Source organism: Macrobrachium rosenbergii, unplaced genomic scaffold (assembly GCF_040412425.1).
Source record: "Macrobrachium rosenbergii isolate ZJJX-2024 unplaced genomic scaffold, ASM4041242v1 171, whole genome shotgun sequence".
Classification (NCBI taxonomy): Eukaryota; Metazoa; Arthropoda; class Malacostraca; order Decapoda; family Palaemonidae; genus Macrobrachium; species Macrobrachium rosenbergii.
In genome coordinates this window covers 906,855-931,196 of record NW_027100729.1, presented here as the reverse complement: position 1 = coordinate 931,196, position 24,342 = coordinate 906,855, and the positions used below count along the sequence as shown (strand labels likewise).

The following is a 24,342-nucleotide window of genomic DNA, read 5'->3' as shown; positions in this document are numbered from 1 at the left end:
TCCTGTTGTTTCTCAGTTGTTTTGCTGTTGTTTCTTAGTTGTTTTCCTGTTGTTTCTCAGTTGTTTTGCTGTTGTTTCTTAGTTGTTTTCCTGTTGCTTCTCACTTTTTTCCTAGTTGTGTCCTATTGTTTCTCACTTGTTTCTTAGTTGTTTTTCTGTTGTTTCTCAGTTGTTTAGCTGTTGTTTCTCATTTGTTACTTAGTTGTTTTTCTGTTGTTTCTCAGTTGTTTAGCTGTTGTTTCTTAGTTGTTTTCCTGTTGTTTCTCAGTTGTTTTGCTGCTGTTTCTTAGTTGTTTTCCTGTTGCTTCTCACTTTTTTCCTAGTTGTTTCCTATTGTTTCTCACTTGTTTCTTAGTTGTTTTTCTGTTGTTTCTCAGTTGTTTAGCTGTTGTTTCTCATTTGTTTCTTAACTTTTTTCTGTTGTTTCTCAGTTGTTTAGCTGTTGTTTCTCACTTGTTTCTTAGTTGTTTTTCTGTTGTTTCTCAGTTGTTTAGCTGTTGTTTCTCACTTGATTCTTAGTTGTTTTTCTGTTGTTTCTCAGTTGTTTAGCTATTGTTTCTCACTTGTTTCTTAGTGTTTTCCTGTTGTTTCTCAGTTGTTTTCCTGTTGTTTCTAACTTGTTTTGCTGTTGCTTTTCTGTTGTTTCTCAGTTTTGCTGTTGTTTCTCACTTGTTTTGCTGTTGTTTCTCACTTGTTTTGCTGTTGTTTTTCTGCTGTTTCCAGTTGTTTTGCTGTTGTTTCTCACCTGTTTATTAGTTGTTTCTCAGTTGTTTCCTGTTAATTGTTTTCCAGTTGTTTCTCAGTTTTTGCTGTGGTTTCTCACCTCTTTTAGTTTTTTCTGTTGTTTCTCACCTGTTTCTTAGTTGTTTTCCTGTTGTTTCTCAGTTGTTTTGCTGTTGTTTCTCACTTGTTTCTTAGTTGTTTTCTGTTGTTTCTCAGTTGTTTAGCTGTTGTTTATCACCTCTTTCTTAGTTTTTCTGTTGTTTCTCACCTGTTTCTCAGTTGTTTAGCTGTTGTTTCTCACCTCTTTCTTAGTTTTTCTGTTGTTTCTCACCTGTTTCTTAGTTGTTTACGTGTTGTTTCTCACCTCTTAGTGGTTTGTTGCTGTTGTTTCTCACCTGTTTCTTAGTTGTTTTCCTGTTGTTTCTCATCTGTTGCTTAGTTTTTGTTGCTGTTGTTTCTCACCTGTTTATTAGTTGTTTTCTTGTTGTTTCTCATCTGTTGCTGTTGTTTCTCACCTGTTTCTTAGTTTTTTGCTGCTGTTTCTCAGTTGTTTTGCTGTTGTTTCTCACTTGTTTCTTGTTTTTTTCTGTTGTTTCTCAGTTGTTTTGCTGTTGTTTCTCACCTGTTTCTTAGTTGTTTACTGTTGTTTCTCACCTGTTTCTTGGTTGTTTTCTGTCGTTTCTCAGTTGTTTTGTTGTTGCTTCTCACCTACTTGTTAGTTGTTTTTCTGTTGTTTCCAGTAGTTTTGCTGTTGTTTCACACCTGTTTTTCTGTTGTTTCTCACCTATTTCTTAATAGTTTTCCCGTTTCTCAGTTTTTCTGTTGTTTCTCACTTGTTTCTCTGTTGTTGCTCACCTGTTCCTCTGTTGTTTCTCCTCACTAGTTTCTCAGTTGTTTTTCCATTATTTCTCTGTTGTTTCTCACCTATTTCTCAGTTGGTTTTCTGTTGTTTCTCACCTGTTTCTTAATTTTTCCTGTTGTTTCTCGGTTGTTTTTCACCTGTTTCTCTGTTGTTTCTCCTCACTGGTTTCTCAGTTGTTTTTCCATTATTTCTCTGTTGATTCTCACCTATTTCTCAGTTGTTTCCGTTTCTCTGTTGTTTCTCAGGAACAAAAAAAAAAAAAAAAAAAAACGAACAAAAGGAGACGAAGACTTTTTATTCAAACGTCGATTCTCGAGTTATCATCCATCGACTGCACATTCTTATATATATATTTTATAGGAGTTTATATAGAACATCTCTTATCTATATACATCTTTATCATCTATATTTACAATGTATACTTCCTGATATCTGTCTCTCTGTCTGTTTCGTCTGTGTTAAAGAGTCTTGTGAGGAAAAGAGACAAAAATTTGATAAATTGAGGAAAATTGACTAAAAGTTGGATAAATTGACGGAAAAATTTAGGAAAATTGACTAAAAATTGGACGGAAAATATGAAGAAAACTGACTAAAAATTGGATGAATTGGACGGAAAAATTTAGGAAAATTGACTAAAAACTGGACGGAAATTTGGATAAATTGGACAGAAAAATTCAGGAAATATTACCGAAAATTGAACGAAAAAATTGAAGAAAATTTACTAAAAATAAGATAAACTGGATGGAAAAATTGAGGAAGACTGACTAAAAATTGGACGGAAAAATTGAACAAAAATTGAGGAAAAGACTAAAAAATTGGACAGAAAATTTGAAAACTGATTAAAATCTGAATAAATTGGATGGAAAAATTGAGGAAAAATCACTAAAATCTGGATCAACTGGACGGATAAATTATGGAAAATTGACTAAAAAAAGGATAAATTAGACGGAAAAGTTGAGCAAAATTGACTAAAAATAGTATAAAGTGGACGGGAATTTAAAGTTCCCACACATGTACATGTGAGGAAAAGTAACACAAACTGGTAAAATTGACTAAAAAATTGGATAAACTGAAAAAATATTGGACTAAAATATAAAGGTCCTTTGTATCTACATGTAAGGAAACAGACACAGACAGGCGAAAGCTCAATCCATCAACATCGTCGTCACTCGGGGTAGTAGCGGCCGCCCTCCATGGCGGGGTTGTCGATGCCGTACTTGGTCTCGGCGAGGCTGAAGTTGGACTGGGCCGCCCGAAGGAGGAGTTCCTTGCGGGCCTCCGGGCATCCCGGCCCCCAGCTCTCCGCCGGCTGGAAGACCTGGCTGATCTTCTGCAATGGGAGAGAAATAGGTCAGTTGAGGTCATCTGTGGTCACTTTTAAGGAGGTGGATTAAGAGGAAAAATGTTAAGTCATCTGGGATCACTAGGGAGTTGGGTAAAAATATAGGTCAACTTTGGTCATCTGAGGTTACTTTAGGGAAGTCGATTAAAAGAAAAATATAGGTCAACTTAGGTTATCTGGGGTCATTATAAGGAGTTGGATTAAAAGAAAAATATAGGTCAACTTAGGTCATCTGGGGACATTATAGGGAGTTGGATTAAAAGAAAACTATAGGTCAACTTAGATCATCTGGTGTCATTATAGGGAAGTGGATTAACAGAAAAATATAGGTCAACCTAGGTCATCTGGGGTCATTATAAGGAGTTGGATTAACAGAAAAATATAGGTCAACTTAGGTCATCTGGGGTCATTATAAGGAGTTGGATTAAAAGAAAAATATAGGTCAACTTAGGTCATCTGGGGTCACTTCAGGGAGTTGGATTAAAATAAAACTATAGGTCATCTGGGGTCATTATAGGGAAGTGGATTAAAAGAAAAATATAGGTCAGTTTAGGTCATCTGGAGTCATTTTAGGTAGTTTGAGGTTATTTGAGATCATTTAAAGTCGTGTGAGGTAGGAAATAGGTCGGTTTAGGTCAACTTGGGTCATTCCACGTCACTCTAGGTCAGCCACTCACTCTAGGTCATTCCAGGTCATAATAGCTAATTCTAGGTGACATTAGGTCATCCCAGGTCATAATAGCAAATTCTAGGTCACTCTAGGTCATTCCAGGTCATAATAGCTAATTACGGGTCACTATAAAAAAAAAGTATATGTTAGTTTAACCAGACCACTGAGCTGATTAACAGCTGTCCTAGAGAGGGCTGGCCCGAAGGATTAGAATTATTTTACGTGGCTAGGAACCAATTGGTTACCTAGCAACGGGACCTACAGCTTATTGTGGAACCCGAACCACAGTATAGCGAGAAATGAATTTCTATCACCAGAAATAAATTCCTCTTATTCTTCATTGGCCAGTCGGAGATTCGAACTCGCAGCCAACAGAGTGGTAGCTGAGAATGGAACCGCTCGCCCAGCGAAGAACTACAGGTCACTATAGATCATCCCAGGTCATAATAGCTAATTCTAGGTCACTCTAGGTCATCCCAGATCATAATAGCTAATTCTAGGTCATTCCAGGTCAGCCACTCACTCCAGGTCATTCCAGGCCAGCCACTCACTCCAGGTCATTCTGGGTCAGCTACTAGCTCTAGGTCATCCCAGATCAGCCGGTCACTCCAGGTCATTCCAGGTCAGCCACTCACTCTAGGTCATTCTGGGTCAGCTCTAGGTCATCCCAGGTCAGCCACTCACTCCAGGTCATTCCCAGGCCAGCCACTCACTCCAGGTCATCCCAGGTCAGCCACTCACTCCAGGTCATAATAGGTAATTCTAAGTCATCCCAGGTCACAATAGGTTACTCTAGGTCATCCCAGGTCATCAGCCACTCACCCCGGTGAAGAGCCTCTTGAGGACGACGAAGACGAAGACCAGGGGGATCATGAGGACGGAGACCCCCGCCAGGAACCACCCCACCCCTATGGCCCAGGGGGGGTAGGGGATGCCGTTATAGGTGGGGTCTTCCCACGTCACCACCGAGTAGATGAACAGCAGCTGCCGGGGAGAGATGTTGTCAGTTAGATTGCTCCGTAAAAAAGAGACACTGTCAATCGTACCACTCCGTAAACCGCTCCGTAACCCCACCAGACAAACCTCGAAACCCATCCAGACTTCCATTTCAGGTCCCTCGGTCGACCACTCCCCAAACCCCACGTTTAAAACACTCCGTAAGTTGCTCCATAAAAATTCAGTAAACAACCCCCCCTCCGCAAACTTTCAGCAAAACCCTCTGTTTAAACCCCATCGTAAACTGCTCCGTAACCCCTCCACAAATCTGTTTAAACCACTCCATAAACTGCTCCATAAACCTTCTACAAACCCCTCCATAATCCTTCCGCAAACCCCTCTGTTTAAACCCCTCCATAAACCACTCTGCAAGCATTCTGTAAACCCCTCTGCAAACCCGTTTAAACCTCTCCGTAACCCTTCTGTAAACCTTCCACAAACACCTGTTTAAAACCCTCCTCAAGCTGCTCTATAAACCTTCCACAAACCCCTCTGTTTAAACCCCTCTGTAAACTGCTCCATAAACCTTACATAAACATTTCCATAAACCCCTGTTTAAACCCCTCCGTAAACTGCCCCACAAACCTTTCCAGAAACCCATTTAAACCCATCCTTAAACTGCTCTGTAAACCTTCCACAAACCCTTCCATAAACCCATTTAAACCCATCTGTAAACTGTTCCATAAACCTTCCACAAACCCTTCCATAAACCCATTTAAACCCATCTGTAAACTGCTCCATAAACCTTCCGTAAACCCTCCAATAAACCCGTTTAAACCCATCCGTAAACTGCTCCATAAGCCTCCCGCAAACCCCTCTGTTCAAACCCCTCCATAAACTGCTCTGTAAACCTTCCACAAACCCCTGTTTAAACCCATCCGTAAACTGCTCCGTAAACCACCCGTAAACCCCTGCATAAACCCCTCCGTGAAACTGCTCCACAAACCTCCCACAAGCCACTCACCAGGAGGGAGACGGGAGCGACGAAGACCCAGCAGACCTTCCAGAACATGGAGGGGGAGTAGCCGAGCATGAAGCGGAGGTCCTCGCTGAACCTCCGCACGCCGTACACCCAGTGGAGGGCCACCAGCTCGAAGATGGCGATCAGCAGCACGCCCATCCCGCCCCCGAAGGTGTCCACCAGGTAGAAGATGTACTGGCCTGTCTGTTTGGGAGAGACAGAGTGAGTGAAAGTTAGAGTGAGAGAGAGAGAGAGAGCTGGTGAGAGCGATTGAGAGTATGAGAGAGCGAGTGAGTTACTGAGACTGAGGGAGTGAGAGAGAGAGAGAGAGTAAGAGAGAGCGAGAGAATGAGAGATTGAGGGAGGGAGAGATAATGATAGTAAGAGATGAGAGATGTACTGCCTTGACTGAGAGAGACTGAGAGAGGGAGAGAGTTGGTGGGAGACTGAGAGAGAGTGAGAGTAAGAGGGAGAGTTAGTGAGAGCAATTGAGAGTGAGAATGCAAGAGTGAGAGACAGAGAGAGAGAGGGCAGGAAAGACTGACAGAGCTAGAGATCAAGGGAGCAATACACTTAGAGAGAGAGAGAGAGAGAGAGAGAGCAACAGGTCAAGAGAGCAAGAAATTGGAAGATTGAGAACAATAGATTACAACAGCTCAAGAGAGCGAGCAAGAAAGAGCAACAGCCCAGCAGATCAAGAGAGAGATAGCAAGAGAGAGCAACACCTGAAGAGAGAGAGAGAGAGAGCAAGAGAGAGCAAACTAACCACCTAACCATCCACTCACTCACTCACCGTAGCGCAGAGCGGAATGCCCAGGAGGAAGCAGGAGACGCACAGGACCCCCGTCAGAAGCAGCTTGTAGGGCCTCGTCCTCGGGAAGGTGTCGTAGATGGCCGTCAGGACTGTCTCCAGCAGGGCGAACTGTAAACAGACATTAAACAGTCAATAAACAGACATTAAACAGTGAATAAACAGACAATAAACAGAATAAACAGTCACCTTTAAACAGCACAAACAGCCCACTCACCTCAGAGTCCAGCCCCAGGGTAAACAGCATGAAGAAGAAGAGGACAGACCACAGCTGGGGAATCGGCAGCGTCCTCGAGATCGCCTCCGGGTACGCGATGAAGGCCAGCCCGGGACCTGGGGTTCATGACTGGTTATATCACTGGTTATGTCACTGGTTATATGACTGGTTGTGTCACTATTTGATTGGTTGTATTAATGGTTTAGGTGACTAGTTATATCACTAGTTATAAGACTGGTTATGTAAATGGTTATATCACAGGTTATATTGACATTATGTTACTGGTTATAATGACTGGTTATATCACTGACTGTATGATATTAGTTACATTCTTGGTTTATGTGACTAGTTATATAATTGGTTATATCACTGATTATAATGACTGGTTATGTTACTGGTTATATATGAGTGGTTAGGTAATTGACTATATGATTAGTTATATTCCTTGTTTATGTGACTAGTAATATTACTGGTTATAAGACTGGTTATATTATGTGACTAGTTATATCACTGGTTATAAGACTGGTTATATCACTCGTTACAATGACTGGTTATGTTACTGGTTATAGAACTGGTTTATATGACTGGCTATATGACTGGTTATATAACTGGTTATATGGTTGGTTATGTAACTGGCTATATGATTAGTTATATAACTGGTTATATCACTGGCTATAGGATTGGTTCATATGACTGGTTATTTGATTGGTTATTTCACTGGTTATATGACTATTAATATCACTGGTTATATGACTGGTTATATAACTGGTTATATCACTGGTTAAAGACTGTTCATATCACTGATTGTAATGACTGGTTATGTTACTGGTTATATATGAGTGGTTAGGTAACTGACTGTATGATTAGTTGTATTCCTGGTTTATGTGACTAGTTATATCACTGGTTATAAGACTGGTTATATGATTAGTTATACAACTGGTTATATCACTGGTTATAGGATTGGTTTATATGACTCGTTATATGATTGGTTATCTCATTGGTTATATGAATATTAATATCACTGTTATATGACTGGTTATAGGATTAGTTATATGACTGGTTAGGTAACTGACTAAATCACTGGTTATAGGATTGGTTTATATGACTGGTTATGTCACTGGTTATATGATTAGTTATATATGATTGGGGTATGTGACTGGTTATATGACTAGTTATATCACTGGTTTATGTAACTGGTTAAACGACTGATTATATGATTGGTTATATGACTGGTTATATTACTGGTTTATGCAACTGGTTACGCCACTGGCTATACAAATGGTTATATCACTAGTCTATATGACTTGTATCACTGGTTAGTATGGCTGTTTATATCAACTGTTTAATAGAAATGGCTATATCAATGGCTATATGACTAGTTATATCATTGGCTATACCATTTTAAAGGACTGGTTATATCACTGGTTAATATATGACTGGTTATACCACTGGTTAATATAATTTGTCATATAACTTAAGAAATAAACTATATATCAGCGGCTATATCACATTATATCACTGTCTAAATGACCAGTTATATCTCTTGTTAATATACAACAGGTTAATATGACTGGTTATATGGCTGACTATATCACTTGTTTAATAGAATTGGTTATAACAATAGCTATTTCACTTATAAAATTAATGGTTATATCAACAGTTTAAACGACTGGTTTCAGTGACTGGTTAATATGATTGGTTATACAACTGGTTAAATGACTGGTTTACATCAGTATCTATATGACCAGTTATATAGATATTGGTTTATATATGACTGGTTATACGACTGGTTAGATGACTGGTTATCTTGAATAACCCTGTTTATATCACTAACTATATCAATGGCTATAAAAAGCTATACCACTGTTTAAAGGACTGTATGTAACCCAGGCGTATATGACAAGTTTACACCACTGCTTAAATGACTGGTTAATATACAACTGGTCATAACCTCACTGGTTAATATATGACTGGTTATAACCTTACTGGCTAATATACAACTGGCTATAACCTCACTGGTTAATATACAACTGGTCATAACCTCACTGGTTAATATATGACTGGTTATAACCTTACTGGCTAATATACAACTGGCAATAACCTCACTGGTTAATATACAGCTGGCTAATATACAACTGGTCATAACCTCACTGGTTAATATATGACTGGTTATAACCTATGACCCTCACTGGCTAATATATGAGTGGCTATACCTCACTGGTTAATATACAACTGGCTAATATACAACTGGTCATAACCTCACTGGTTGACATATGACTGGTTATAACCTCACTGGTTAATATATGACTGGTCATAACCTCACTGGTTAATATATGACTGGTTATAAGCTCACTGGTTAATATACGACTGGTCATAACCTCAATGGTTAATATATGCCTGGTTATAACCTCACTGGTTAATATATGACTGGTTATAACCTCACTGGTTAATATACGACTGGTCATAACCTCACTCGTTAATACAAGACTAGTTAATATAAGACTGCTTTATGTATGACTGGTTTATACCACTGTCTAAATGACTGGTCAACACACGACTGGTTATAACCTCACCGCTGGCCGCGAGCTGCTTGATGTCCACGCCGAGGTCCTTGGCCATGGCTCCCAGGACGGAGAAGATGGCTGTGGCCGCGATCAGGGAGGTGATGAAGTCCAGCGAAGACACTATGAAGGCGTCGATGTGGACCTGCCGAGGTAAGGAGACGACGAGGCTGTTTATTTCCAGGAAGCAAGAGAGCCGTTTATTTCTAGAAATAATGTTGTTTTCAGGGAGAGAGGCTGTTTATCTCCAGAACTAAGGTTTGTTTCCAGGAAACAAAACAGGCTGTTTACTCCTGGTGCATTTTAGAAAGGCAGGGAACAACACTGGCTGTTTATTTCCAGAAATAAGATTGTTTATTTTCAGGGAAAAAGGTTGTCGATTTCCATTGAGTAAAACCAGCTGTTTATTTCCAGGAAACTAAACTGGTTCTTTATTTCTGGTTCATTTTAGACAGAAAGGAAACTAAACTGGCTGTTTATTTCCTGAAATAGAGGCTGTTTATTTCCATCAACAGGCAGGAAGCAGACAGATGAATCTACCCAGAAAGTGCATATAAACAGACAGTATATAAAAATAAACAGACAAAGAGAGACAGATAAACAGGAAGCTTACAAAGACAAATAAACCTTTAAATAGAAAAAATAACCAGGCAGAAATATAACCAGCATTACCTTGTTCCTGAACTTGTTGTAGGAGCCGAACATGATGAGGCCGCCCCAGGAGACGGAGAGGGAGAAGAACATCTGCTCGGCCGCCCTTCGCCACACCACCACGTTCAGGATCTCCTGCCACTTCGGGATGAACAGGAACTTCAGGCCCTGGGCATAAAACATAATATATTATTATTATTATTATTATTATTATTATTATTATTATTATTATTATTATTATTATTATTATTATATAAATAACAGCTCGACCTGGTTTGACCTCGTTTCTGGTAACCAGGTCAAACCAAAGGTGACGATGTATCAAACAAAAGGTCATAGCAGGTCAAAAAAAGGTCAAATAAGGTTAAAAAAAGGTCACAAAATATCAAACAAAATATCAGACCAGGTCAAACAAAAAGTTAAAAAATGTCAATTAAGGAAAAGCTCACATAAAGGCAAAAAGGTAAAAATAATTCAAATACAGTTACAGTCAAAGAGGTCAAATAAGGTAAAAAATAAAAGTCAAACAAGGACCAAGTACGGTTAAACAAGATCAAATAAGATAAAAAAAGGTCAAATATGTAAAAAAAAAAAAAAGTACAAATAAGATAACATCCAAAAAAGTCAAACAAGGTCAAAAAGTTCAAATAAGGTTAAAAAAAAAGTCCAAATACCCAAATAGGGTCACAAACAAAAAGGTGAAACAAGGTCCAAAGAGGTCATTAAAGGTCAAAAAAAGGTCAAAGCACCCACCTCGACGGCGCCGTCCAGCCTGACGCCCACGACCAGGAGGGCGATGAGGATGAAGTAAGGGAAGGTGGCGGTGAAGTAGACGACCTTGCCCGAGGACTTGACGCCCTTCAGGAGGCAGAGGAAGACGATGACCCACGACAGCAGCAGACACAGGGTCAGGTCCCACTGCACCTCCCCTATGTGCCCGAAGTCCTGCAGCCCCCCGGGGGCCAGGCGTAGCACCCCCAGTCTGTTGGAGGAGGAGTAGAGAGAGAGAGAGAGAGTGAGAGGGTGAGAATTATGGATGGGAGTGAGAACAGGGAGAAGAAGGAGGAGAGGAATGAGAAGAATAATGAGAATAAGGAGAAGAATGAGAATAAGGAGGAGGAGGAGGAGAATAAGAATGTGAATAAGGAGAAGAATGAGAATAGGGAGGAGGGAGGAGGAGGAGGAGGAGGAGAATAAGAATGTGAATAAGGAGAAGAATGAGAATAAGGAGAAGAATGAGGAGAAGGAGAAAAAGAATGAGAATAAGAAGAAGAATGAGAATAATCTGTTTTTTGTGGGGAGAACGTAAAGAACAAAGAATATAAAGAATGTAAAGAACAAAGAATATAGAATAACAAAGAATATAGAATAAAAAAACAAACATAAAAATATAAAAATCGTAAACAACATAAAGAACAAAGAACATGAACAAAAAATATAAAGAATGTAAAGAACAAAGAACATGAACAAAGAATATACAGAACACAAAGAACAAAGAATATAAAGAAAATAAAGAACACGAACAAAGAACAAAGAACGTAAAGACACAAAGAACACACAGAACATAAAGAACGGACGATCCGCTCACCTCCAGAACTGCTCGGCCGAGGACTCATTGGCCGTAGAGGCGGCGGAGCAGTTGATGGTGGCAGTTGGCCCCGTCAGGTTGTACTTGGAGCAGGGGTAGAGGCCTGCGTCCCCGCTCTCTCCTCCTCCCACCGCGAAGCAGTTCTCGTTGGCCCAGTGGGGGTCGCACCGGGCCCACGGCACCTGGGGGCGGGAGAGATATGTGTTGGAATTACTAAGGGGGTCTGATTTAATCCGTTGAAAATCAAGGGGTCATAATGATTAAGGGGTCAGAATTAAACAATCAACATTCATGGGGAATTATTAGGTGGTCAGAATCATAGGGTCAGATTCAATCAGTTAAAAATCAGGGGTCATAATTATTAAAGGGTCAGATTTCGTGGGTCAGAATTATTAAGGGGCCAGAATTAAAGTCAGGTTTATTAAGGGGTCATAATGATTAAGGGGTCAAATTCAAGGGTCAGATTCAATCAGTTAAAAATCAGGGGTCATAATTAAGGGTCAGAATTAAAAATTCAGATCTCAGGGGTCAGATTTAGTTATGGGTCATTATTTAACAATCAGAATTCAGGGGTCACAATGATCAAATTAGTTAAAATCAGGGGTTACAATGATCAAGGTGTCATAATTATTAAGGGGTCAGAATTAAAAGGTGGTCAGAATTCAAGGTTAAGATTCAGTCTTATTAACCCTCAGGGGTCATAATTATTAAGGGGTCAGAATTAAAAAGTCAGATTTCAAGGGTCAGATTTATTTAGATGTCAGAATTTATTAAGGGTCAGAATACAAGGGTCAGATTCAGTCAGTTAAAGATCAGGGGTCATAATTGTTAGGGAATCAGAATTATAGGGTCAGATTCACTCAGTTAATCAGGGGGAAGAAGGGTCAGAATTGTGAGGGGGGTCGGAATGCAAGGGTCAGATTTAATCGGTTAAAAATCGGGAGTCATAATTATTAAGGGGTCAGAATTATCCGGGGGTCAGATTTATTTAGGGGGTCAGAATTATCAAGGGGTCAAAACTCAGATGTCGGATTTATTAAGGGGTCAGAAGGGCCATAATTATTAGGGGTCAGAATTCAAGGGACAGATTCACTAAGTTAAAAATCAGTCTTCATAATTATTAAGGGGTCATAATTATCAAGGGGTCAGAACTCAGGTGTCAGATTTATTAAGGGGTCAGAATTAAACAATCAGAACTCAGGGGTCACAATTATCAAGTGGTTAGATTTCAGGGGTCAGATTATTAAGTGGTCAGAATCATTTAGTGATCCTAATTCTGGGGTTGGAATGATTGAGAGGTCAGAATTGAGAGGTCATAATCATTAAGGGGTCATGATTGAGGGGTCAGAATTCAGTCAAAATTAATTTTTCAGAATTCTGGGGTCAGACACATCTGGGGTCAGATACATCAGGGGTCAGTATCATGCAGCAGTCAGAATTCAGTGATCATAATTATCAAGTGGTCACAAGTAAGGGGTCAGAATAATTAATCAGAACCCATTGATCACAATTAAGGGGTCAGAATAATCAAACAATCAGAATTGAGTGGTCAGAATCTTTAAGCAGTCAGAATTCAGTGGTCAGAACTATCAAGCAATCAGAATCGAGTGGTCATAATTGGGAGGTCAGAATAATTAAAGCAGTCTTGCATTCAAGGGTCATAATTATCAAGGGATCACAACTAAGACTTATTATTAAGCAACCTGAATTACTAAAAGGTCAGAATCAAGATGTCGTAACCCAAGTGGTCGGAATGCAACAGTTCACAAAATTCCAACCACAACCCGCCAAGCCACTCACCTCAGAGGCGAAGCTTCCGAACATGTAGTACAGACAGTACCCCATCAGCTGGTTGTAGTAGATGGCCGTTATGAGGGACAGGATCACCATTGCGACCCCCACTCCTGCAAAGAAAAGGGAGGGGTCATAATTATGTATATATTATATAATTAAGAATACGGTGAGAATGTGGTGGTCCAGCGGTTATGTCACTCACTATTTATTTAAAGAGTATTATGGGAATAATTGGTGGTCCAGCAGTTATGACCTCTTATGACCTCTTACGACCCCTTACCCTGCATGACGGGGGCGCAACGCCAGACGTTCATGGGCCCCAGCTGGCTGTACTGCCCCAGGGCCGTCTCCATCAGGTACATTGGCTTCCCGATCACCACCAGCAGGATCACGTACGGGAACAGGAAGGCCGCTGGGTGGGGAATACAATGGGTATGATGATTATAATGAAAATACAATGAGTATGATAAGTATAATGAAAATATAATGAGTATGATGAAAATATAATGGGTATGATGATTATAATGAAAATATAATGAGTATGATGAGTATGATTATGATGAGAATAATATAAGTATGATGAAAATATGAATATTAATACAGTAATATATCATGAAAATGAGTATGATGAGTATAACGAAAATATAAGCATGAGTATAGTATAAGTATAGTATAAGTATAATGTATAATGAAAATATGAGTATGATGAGTATAATGAAAATATAATGAGTATGAATATAATATTATAATATAATAATAACAGTATAATGAGTATAGATTGTGTTACAATTAGTATAATGATGAGTATAATGAGTATGATTTAATGAAAATGCAGAAACTGGTGAATTGGGCTAGTATAATGAATTATACAATATAACGAGTATAAAGATACTTATATTACATAAAATTAATGAATACCAATATGCTGAATAGGAATATAATGAATGTGATTATAATGACTACAATGAAATGTAATGAAAATAAAATACAGTACAATGACCATGGGCATAATGAACGTTGTGAATATAAGGAATATGGTTATAACGAATGTAAAACAAATATAAAATACAATGAATAACTTGAGTACAAAGAAAATAATGCATATTATTATAATCATCGGTATGAATGATGAAAATGATCATTATATTTATATATATATGTGTGTTGTGTGTGTATATATATATATATATATATATATATATATATATATATATATATATATATATATATATATATACACTGGATACCAGTATAATGAATATGAATAATGAAAAAATAATTTTAATATATATATATGATATTAGTATAATGAATATGAAATTAATATAAAATATATATGAATGTAACAAACAGGATCTATAATGAATTTTAGCATATTGATTCATTATCAAATATAACGAATATCATGAATATGTGAATATAATGAATACTGAATTTTAGTATATTGAACCATTATCAAATATAGTGAATAATGCAAATATAATGAAAGGAAACCCTATGTGAAAGAAAACGGCACAAAAAAATACAAAAAAGGTGGCGCGCAGTCACAGGCCCCATACCCACCTCCTCCATTCTCATAGGCCAGGTAGGGGAACCTCCAGACGTTGCCGATGCCGACAGAGAGGCCGATGCAGGATAGCAGGAACTCTGCCTTGCTCCCCCACTCCCCCCTCTCCTCGCCTCCCCCTGGGGGGCCTCCAGCCTCCGTGCCTCCCCCCGGGCTGTGGCGGAGGTTTGCGCCATTGGACTGCCGGATAGAGACCCTTTGATTAACTCTTTAATTAACTCAATCTAATCTTAACCCTTTAATTAAGTCATTGATTAACCCTTTAATAATTAACAGTCTTGTTACCCCTTATATTAACCCTTTAATTAACTCGTTATTGATTAACCCTTTAAATAATTAACAGTCTTGTTACTTTACATTAACCCTTCAATTAACTCCTTATTGATTAACCTTTTAAACAATTAATGGTCTTGTTACCCCTTATATTAACCCCTTAACTCCTTATTGATTAACCCTTTAAACAATTAACACCTTATATTAACCCCTTAACTCCTTATTGATTAATCCTTTAAATAGTTAACAGTCCTGTTACTTCACATTAACCTTTTAATTAACACGACCATGATTAACCCTTCAATTAACTCAATTTAATTAACCTTTTAAATAATTAATGGTCTTGTTATACCTTACATTAAACTTTTAATTAACCCTTTATTTAACACTTGACCATATTTAACCCCTTAATCAACCCTTGAGTGAACCCTTTAACCAAATTCATAATGAACACTTTAACCAGCCTTTAATCTTATTAACCCTTGAATTAAATTCTTAATCTAATCTTCAAGTTGAATTAACCCTTTATGAATTAGCATTCATTAAACCCATAATTTAATCCATAATAAACTGCTTAATTAACCCTTTAAGTAACCATTAAAAATCCTTGACCACTTAAGACAAATTGGAAAACCCCTCATTAACCTTTAAAATAAAGATAAAGAACCCCTTAATCCTATAAATAAAATGGAGAAATTCCTTAAAGAATCCTTGAAATAACTATGATAAACCCTTAGTTAATCCTTTAAATAACCAAGGAAAATATTAACTCTTTAAATAAAGGAAAATGTTCATTAACCCTTTAAATAACCAAGAAAATGTTAATTAACCCTTTAAATAAAAAACAACCCTTTAGATAACCAGGGAGAATATTAATTAAAAACCTTTAAATAAAATGAAAACCCCTTAACTAAAGCTTTAGCCCCTAAATCAACCATTCAATTAACCATATTTAACCCCTTAAATAACCCTGAACTAACCATTTACTAAACAATAACTAACCTCTATTCACCCCTAATTGACCGTTAAATTAACCCCTTAATTAACCATATATAACCCTTAAATAACCCCTTTCATCAACAATAATTAATCTTCATTCGCCCTTAACTCTTAAATTAACCCCTTGATTAACCATATCTAACCCCTTAAATAATACCCAAATCAACTCTTTAATAAACCATTTCTTTAACCCCTAAATTGACAACATATAACCCTTTAATTAACCATATCTTTAACCACCTTAATTAACCATATCTTTAACCCCTTAAATACCCAAATCAACTCTTTAATGAACCATATCTTTAACCCCTAAATTAAATAACCTTTAATTAACCATATCTTTAACCCATTAAATACCCAAATCAACTCTTTAATGAACCATATCTTTAACCCCTAAATTAACCACATATAACCCTTTAATTAACCATATCTTTAACCACCTCAATTAACCATATCTTTAACCCCTTAAATACCCAAATCAACTCTTTAATGAACCATATCTTTAAACCCTAAATTAACCACATATAACCCTTTAATTAACCATATCTTTAACCCCGTAAATACCCAAATCAACTCTTTAATGAACCATATTAAATTAACCACATATAAGCCTTTAATTAACCATATCTTTAACCCCTTAAATACCCAAATCAACTCTTTAATGAGCCATATCTTTAACCCCTAAATTAACCACATATAACCCTTTAATTAACCATATCTTTAACCACCTTAATTAACCATGTCTTTAACCCCGTAAATACCCAAATCAACTCTTTAATGAACCATATCTTTAACCCCTAAATTAACCACATATAAGCCTTTAATTAACCATATCTTTAACCCCTTAAATACCCAAATCAACTCTTTAATGAGCCATATCTTTAACCCCTAAATTAACCACATATAACCCTTTAATTAACCATATCTTTAACCACTTTAATTAACCATGTCTTTAACCCGTTAGATAACACCCAAATCAACCCCTTTAATTAACCAACCCACCTTGCAGCCGTTTTCATAAGGAGTGGGAACGTAGTTCATGCGCCACCTCTCGTCCTCGGGAGAGGGGGAGCCGCCCCCTCCTCCTCCACTATCTCCGTTGGCGCCGCCTCCTCCTCCTCCTCCTCCAACGTTGCTTCTCTTGTAGGAGATGGGGCTGATTGGGTCCTGTTGAAGGAGAGAGATGGGTGGGGTGGAGAGAGAGAGAGAGAGAGAGAGAGAGAGAGAGAGAGAGAGAGAGAGAGAGAGAGAGAGGTTCAATTTAATCTCTCTCTCTCTTCTTTAGATCCAGTCACAAACTGACCTTGGGTTATGCAACGCATTAATTCAACTTTACATAAAGCAGTTTCCCATAAGACCTGCTCGCTCGCTCTGCTCTCTCTCTCTCTCTCTCTCTCTCTCTCTCTCTCTCCACAACCAATGGTTAACCAATACCACATATGACCTTGATGCTGTATCAGGTTTCCCTATGAGAGAGAGAGAGAGAGAGAGAGAGAGAGAGAGAGAGAGAGAGAGAGAGAGAGAGAGAGAGAGAGAGAGAATAAAGATTGATAAAGACAGAAAAGAAATAAAATGACATATAAAGATTGAGAGAGAGAGAGAGAGAGAGATAGATAATAGAGAGAGAGAAACAGGTAATGGAGAGAGAGAGAGAAAGAAACAGATTGACAGAGAGAGAGAAAGAAACAGATTGACAGAGAGAGAGAGAGAGAGAGAGAGAGAGAGAGAAACAGATTGAGAGAGTGAAAAAGAGAGAGAGAGAGATCTAGAAATTCCTTCTCACCTCAGTAACCCCTCTCTCTCTCTCTCTCTCTCTCTCTCTCTCTCTCTCTCTCTCTCCTCCCCATACGAACGAAGGCTGTTCATTCACTCTCTAGGCGTGACAGACATTAATTGTCTGTGCAGAGGTGCATACAGACACGCAATGGTGTTACGGACAGCAGCACAGACACACTTTCAGCACCCATGAAATACAGGAGGAATATTTTATATATTTAAATTTTTTAAAATATTTTATAAATATTTTTTAATATTCTTTAAATATTTATATCAATATTAGAAAATATTTTAAAAATAAATTTTTAAAATATTCTAATTTTATATTTTTTATTATTTATAAATATAAATTAAAAATAAATTTTTTTATATAAATATTTTAAAAATAATTCTTCAATTTTTTTTGTAATTTGTATTTTATATTTTTTATTCCATAAATATTTTTTTTATAAATATTTTTATTTTATAAATATTTTTATTTTATAAATATTTTTTATTCAAAAACACTTTATAAAAATCTAAAAAATTATTGAAAAATATTATGTAAATTTCATAAATATTTTTTTAAATGCCTAAATATTTTATATTCTATAAATATTAATTTTAAAAATATTGAAATATTTCATATTTTATTTTACTTTTTATAGAAATAAAAATATATTTAAAATTATCTCAATGTGTTTTGCTGTATTTAAAGAAGAGAGAGAGAGAGAGAGAGAGAGAGAGAGAGAGAGAGAGAGAGAGAGAGAGAGAGAGAGAGATTTGTCAACTGCAACATTTGAAAGTCACCGCAGGCGATGATGACGTCATCACTCGAAGCCAGTTGATAATTGTTCGATCACATTTTTCTTTTGTTTTATTCATTTCTCTTTATTCCGCTTTTTGTGTGTGTGTGTGTGTGTGTGTGAGAGAGAGAGAGAGAGAGAGAGAGAGAGAGAGAGAGAGAGTAAAATAGATTTTATAAAGGGAGAGAAAAAGTTAAAGGAGAGAAAGAGTGAGATTAGTCAAGTATGACTCAACATCGGTCTAGCATTCCAGAGAGAGAGAGAGAGAGAGAGAGAGAGAGAGAGAAACCTTAAGATAATAAAGCAAGAAAGAGTGGGAAAGAGAAACAGAGTGAGAGAAAGAAAGAGAAGGAGAGAGAGAGAGAGAGAGAGAGAGAGAGAGAGAGAGAGAGAGACTCACAGCCCAAACCAAAACATAGGTCTAAACTCCTCACAATTGACTCGGCTCCTCACTTCGGTCGCTCCTCAATTGACTCATCTCCTCACTGAGAGTCTTTCCTCCTCCCCCTCATCCTTCCCAGCGAGGAAACCTCCAGTGAGGAAAGACTGAGGAGCGAGGAAATTCCTCACGAGTGAGGAAACAATGAGGAAACTCGGGGAGGGTTCCGCTTACCGGGGTTAACAAACCCGATGTGGAACGGCTGCCGATTTTTACTTTCGATTTTAATTAATTTAATTAAATATAAATATATTAATATAAATTAATATTAATATATTTAAATATTTATACAATATATATTTAAATATATATATTTATATATATAAAAATACTTACATTAACCTTATATGAATAAGAAGGCATATCGATAATAATTATCCCTTTGACACTTCGAAGCCACTTGACACACGATAATAAAAACCACTTGACACTTCTGACACTTATTTTCTTTCAGTTGACACTTGACACAAAGGCGCATGCGCGGAGGTCCTCCGACACCTGTGGCGCGCCACAGGTAACTGATTACCGATCTTACCTGTCACTCAGGTAAGGCCTCAGAGAGAGAGAGAGAGAGAGAGAGAGAGAGAGAGAGAGAGAGAGAGAGAGAGAGAGAGGGTGTGGGTGGGTGGGGGTGGTTGTGGGTGGGGAGAGAGAGAGAGAGATAGTGTGGGTGGTTGTTAAGATTCATCTCTCCCCCTGGTTAACTGTTTCTCTCTCTCTCTCTCTCTCTCTCTCTCTCTCTCTCTCTCTCTCTCTCCCTGTTTATGTATATATATATATATATATATATATATATATATATATATATATATATATATATATATATATATATATATAGAGAGAGAGAGAGAGAGAGAGAGAGAGAGAGAGAGAGAGAGAGAGATAAAATTAAGAACAAGAATGAAAACAAAAAGAATCAGAAGAATGAGAAGGAGATGAGAATCAGAATGATAGAGGGAACAAGAATGAGAGCAAGAATAAGACTGAGAATAAGGATGACAAAGAAGAAAAATGAGAATAGGAATGAGAACAAGACCGAGAACAAGAATAAGAATGAGAATTAAAATGAGAATGTGAATGTCAATAAGAATGAGAATTTAAGAATGAGGACATTAATGAGAACAAGAATGAGAGTAGGAATGAGAAGAACAAGAATAAGAATGAGAATAAGAATGAGAACGAGAATGAGAATAAGATTAAGAATCAAACAAGAATGAGAAGAATGAGAATTAGAATAAAAATACAAATGAGAATAAGAATGACAAGAATGAGAATGAGAATAAGAATTAGAAGAATGCGAATAATAATGAGAATAAGAATAAGGATGAGAAGAATGAGAATAAGAACAAGAAGAATGAGAATGAGATGAGAATAAGAATGAGAATAAGAATAAGAAGAATGAGAGTGAGAAGAGAATAAGAATGAGAACAAGAATAAGAATGAGAATAATAATCTGAATGAGAATAAGAATGTGAATAAGAATAAGTATAAGAATGAGATGAGAATAAGAATGAGAATAAGGATAAGAATAAGAACAAGAATGAGAATAATAAATATAAGAATGAGACGAATGAGAACAAGAATGAGAATAAGAATAAAAATTAGAATAAAACGAACGAGAGAAAAGGAGAATGAGAATGAGAAGAATGAGAAAAAAGAATGAGAATATAAGAACGAGAATAAGAGAGAGAATAAGAATGAGAACAAGGATGAGAATGAGAATAAGAATAAAAATGAGAATAAAAGAACGAGAGAATACAAGAATGAGAACAAGAACGAGAATGAGAAGAATGAGACTAAGAATCTGAATATAAGAATGAGAATGAGAACAAGAAAGAAAAGAATGAGAATATAAGAACGAGAATGAGAACAAGAAAGAATAAGAATGAGAATATGAGAATGAAATAAAAATGAGAATAAGCATAAGAATGCGAACAAGAATGAGAAGAATGAGTATAATAACAGAGAGAGAGAGAGAGAGAGAGAGAGAGAGAGAGAGAGAGAGAGAGAGAGAGAGAGAAAGTCTACCTAATTCCATTCTTGATTAAAAATGACAATTGGAGAAAAATTACTTTCAAAAAGTAAAAGTAATTTGAAAGTAAAATAATAATAATAATAATAATAATAATAATAATAATAATAATAATAATAATAATAATAATAATAATTGGAGAAATTCCGTCCCATAAGAGATTACATATATGGCCTAATTCCCACGGGAATTGGGGAGGGGGCCCGGGATTACATAATATAATTGGGAATAAACGCGAACAACTGAATTCCCATTCCTTGGAATTACGTCAGTGGGGATTTGTTCCAGAAAATATTTATAACTGTTTATTGATGATAATTAAGTTGATCTCTCTCTCTCTCTCTCTCTCTCTCTCTCTCTTAGCTTAATCAGTGAAAGTGTTATTGAGAGAGAGAGAGAAATTAAAAGGAAAGGTAAGAGAGAGAGAGAAATTAGAGAGTAAAAAGAGAGAGAGAAAAGCTAAAAGAGACATTAAAAGAGAGAGAGAGAGAGAGAGAGAGAGAGAGAGAGAGAGAAAATATGATTGATATTACAAAGAGAAAAAGATTTAGAAAAACTGAAAGAGAGAGAGAGAGAGAGAGAGAGAGAGAGAGAGAGAGAGAGAGAGAGAGAGAGATTAAAATGGTCCACTTTCCACGCAGGCCCAATTTTTTTAAATATACATCTTAAAAAACCTACAACTTTTTCTCTCCGCAACTTTCTCTCTTTGACACTTTCTCAACACACTTTTTATTCCTATTCTTATTATTTTTTTTTTGTGCTGTGTCATGGTAGGTTGACTCGCCATGATAATTATTTACATTTCTGGACGTGTCTATATATATGTGTGTATCTCGAATAACCAGTTTGAGAGAGAAAGAGTTAGAGAGATATTGAAAAACTGAAGAAATGAGAGACAGAGAGAGAGAAAGAGAGAGAGAGAAACTGAAGAAATGAGAGAGAGAGAAAATTGGAGGAATAAGAGAGAGAGAGAGAAAGAGATTGAATTAATGAGAGAGAGAGAGAGAAAGAGATTGAATTAATGAGAGAGAGAGAGAGAGAGAAAGAGATTGAATTAATGAGAGAGAGAGAAAGAGATTGAATTAATGAGAGAGAGAGAGAGAGAGAGAGAGAGAGAGAGAGAGAGAGAGAGAGAGAGAGAGAGAGAGGAGATTGAATTAATGAGAGAGAGAGAGAGAGAGAGAGAAGAGAGATGAGATTGAGAGAGAGAGAGAGAGAGAGAGAGAGAGAGAGAGAGAGAGAGAGAGAGAGAGAAAATTGGAGGAATGAGAGAGAGAGAGAGATTGAATTAATGAGAGAGAGAGAGAGAGAGATTGAATTAATGAGAGAGAGAGAAAGATTGAATTAATGAGAGAGAGAGAGAGAGAGAGAGATTGAATTAATGAGAGAGAGGGAGAGAGAAAAGAGAGAAAGAGATTGAATTAAGAGAGAGAGAGGAGAGAGAAATTGAAGGAAGAGAGAGAGAGAGAGAGAGAGAGAGAGAGAAATTGAAGGAATGAGAGAGAGAGAGAGAGAGAAATTGAAGGAATGAGAGAGAGAGAGAGAGAGAGAGAGAGAGAGAAAACCTCCACTATAGCAATCATTATCATTAGCCAACCGCACACATTGGCAAACCCCATAAGGAGACTGATTTGCGTCCTTCGTAATAACGCATAACGTAACATACTGTCCGTGGGAGAACGTGACGTCACACAGTCTTCTCCCATAACGTTTCGTTATACAGCGTTAGCGAGTGACGTCATATATAACGCGATAATTCGTTAAGTTCGCTGTAGCGGGGTTCGCGGTGGCGTGAGCGCATAACGTATACAGAGTTGATTGTCTTCTAAAATATCTCTTGGTGCGGACTTTTTTTTTTTTCTTTTTAGTTTTTGAATTATTTTTTTATGACGTTTATACCGTTTTCTGACGTCATTTCTCGATGTTTTATTAATCTATAACGAATAAACTTCGTTATAGGAGTAACATTTTTACGTTATAAGATCAAATTAGCGATATATTTAACGAAATAACGACTTTTTTTAAATGTTTTTGGGAAATTCAAAATAAAATTGTAATATTTTTTTGTTTTTAAGTAAAATGTTTCTCGACGTTGAATTAATCTACAACGAATAAACTTCGTTATAGGAGAGTTATTTTCACGTTGTAAGATCAAATTAGCGATATTTTAAATGAAATAACGACTTTTTAAAAAAATATGTTTTGCAACTGGGAACTGTATTCAAACCTCCTTTCTATTGTAAACTTTTAATATTTTTCTATATAGGTTTTAACGTATTTTGAGGTCATTTCCCGACGTTGAATTCATCTATATCGAATAGACTTCGTTATAGGAGAAGCATTTTTACGTTATAACTTCGTTACAGAAGGGAGATTTTTACGTTAAAAGTTAAAATTAGCGATATATTTAACGGAATAACGACTTTAGATATTTTTCTATATCGCTTTTATCGTTTTTTTGACGTCATTTCTCGACGTTGTATTAATCTATAACGAATAAACTTCGTTATAGGAGAAGCATTTATACGTTATAAGATCAAATTATCGATACTTTTAACGAAATAAATTGTTTTGTAAGTCGATGTTTCTCAAACATGAGATAAGAAGCAGTCGATTCACCTGTGCTTATTATTATTATTATTATTATTATTATTATTATTATTATTATTATTATTATTATTATTATTATTTACCGATATACTTCATCGATTCGCTATAGATACGGTACGGTGCTACAGCGGGAATCTACGCACCGTAATTCCGGTAGCAACGTAAATAATACCGTGACTTCACGGTACGAGTACCGTCCTTGGATAAATGTGATATATATATATATATAGAGAGAGAGAGAGAGAGAGAGAGAGAGAGAGAGAGTAGAATTTTCCCCTGCGGACAGGAAACAGATTAGACGGGGCAGACGGTAATTGGGGTATGGTACTTCCTCTCTCTCTCTCTCTCTCATGAAATCGCTCTCTCTCTCTCTCTCTCTCTCTCTCGATCATGAAAGAAAGTTGATACCCTCTCTCTTTCTCTCTCTCTCTCTCTCGATCATGAAAGAAAGTTGATACCCTCTCTCTTTCTCTCTCTCTCTCTCTCTCCCCTACTATTTTAAAGAGAGAGAAAGAGAGAGAGAGAGAGAGAGCAAAACCCAACTTCTCCCAAATCTACACACCTACACCCCTGAGGGGACGAAGGAAGTATCCCACCCCACCCCCTTCCTGTGTATCCCCCCAAAAAACAAGTTCCAGGTCCCAACCCACCCACCCACCCTGGTACCTGGGGACCCAGTCCCTGG

The 24,342-nt window shown here is 37.1% G+C and overlaps 1 protein-coding gene across 2 annotated transcripts in view; it reads right to left on the bottom strand.

The window, feature by feature from the left end:
* Positions 1-1,863: 1,863 nt before the first annotated feature.
* Positions 1,864-24,342, bottom strand: part of LOC136838204 (sodium-dependent proline transporter-like) — a 28,508-nt gene continuing 6,029 nt past the window's right edge. The window contains exons 1-14 of one of the 2 annotated variants that reach the window (XM_067103076.1): positions 19,352-19,535; positions 17,018-17,182; positions 14,740-14,923; positions 13,457-13,588; positions 13,183-13,286; positions 11,383-11,564; positions 10,548-10,776; positions 9,816-9,962; positions 9,156-9,288; positions 6,583-6,698; positions 6,348-6,476; positions 5,558-5,758; positions 4,420-4,581; positions 1,864-2,915 (exon numbers count right to left, since the gene is read on the bottom strand). In XM_067103076.1, the coding sequence (XP_066959177.1) occupies positions 2,751-2,915; positions 4,420-4,581; positions 5,558-5,758; positions 6,348-6,476; positions 6,583-6,698; positions 9,156-9,288; positions 9,816-9,962; positions 10,548-10,776; positions 11,383-11,564; positions 13,183-13,286; positions 13,457-13,588; positions 14,740-14,923; positions 17,018-17,182; positions 19,352-19,378 (2,076 nt within the window). In that variant the 5' untranslated portion in view covers positions 19,379-19,535 and the 3' untranslated portion in view covers positions 1,864-2,750. Of the gene's footprint in view, positions 2,916-4,419; positions 4,582-5,557; positions 5,759-6,347; positions 6,477-6,582; positions 6,699-9,155; positions 9,289-9,815; positions 9,963-10,547; positions 10,777-11,382; positions 11,565-13,182; positions 13,287-13,456; positions 13,589-14,739; positions 14,924-17,017; positions 17,183-19,351; positions 19,536-24,342 lie in introns of those variants that run through there. The other variant, XM_067103078.1, reaches the window with a different exon arrangement.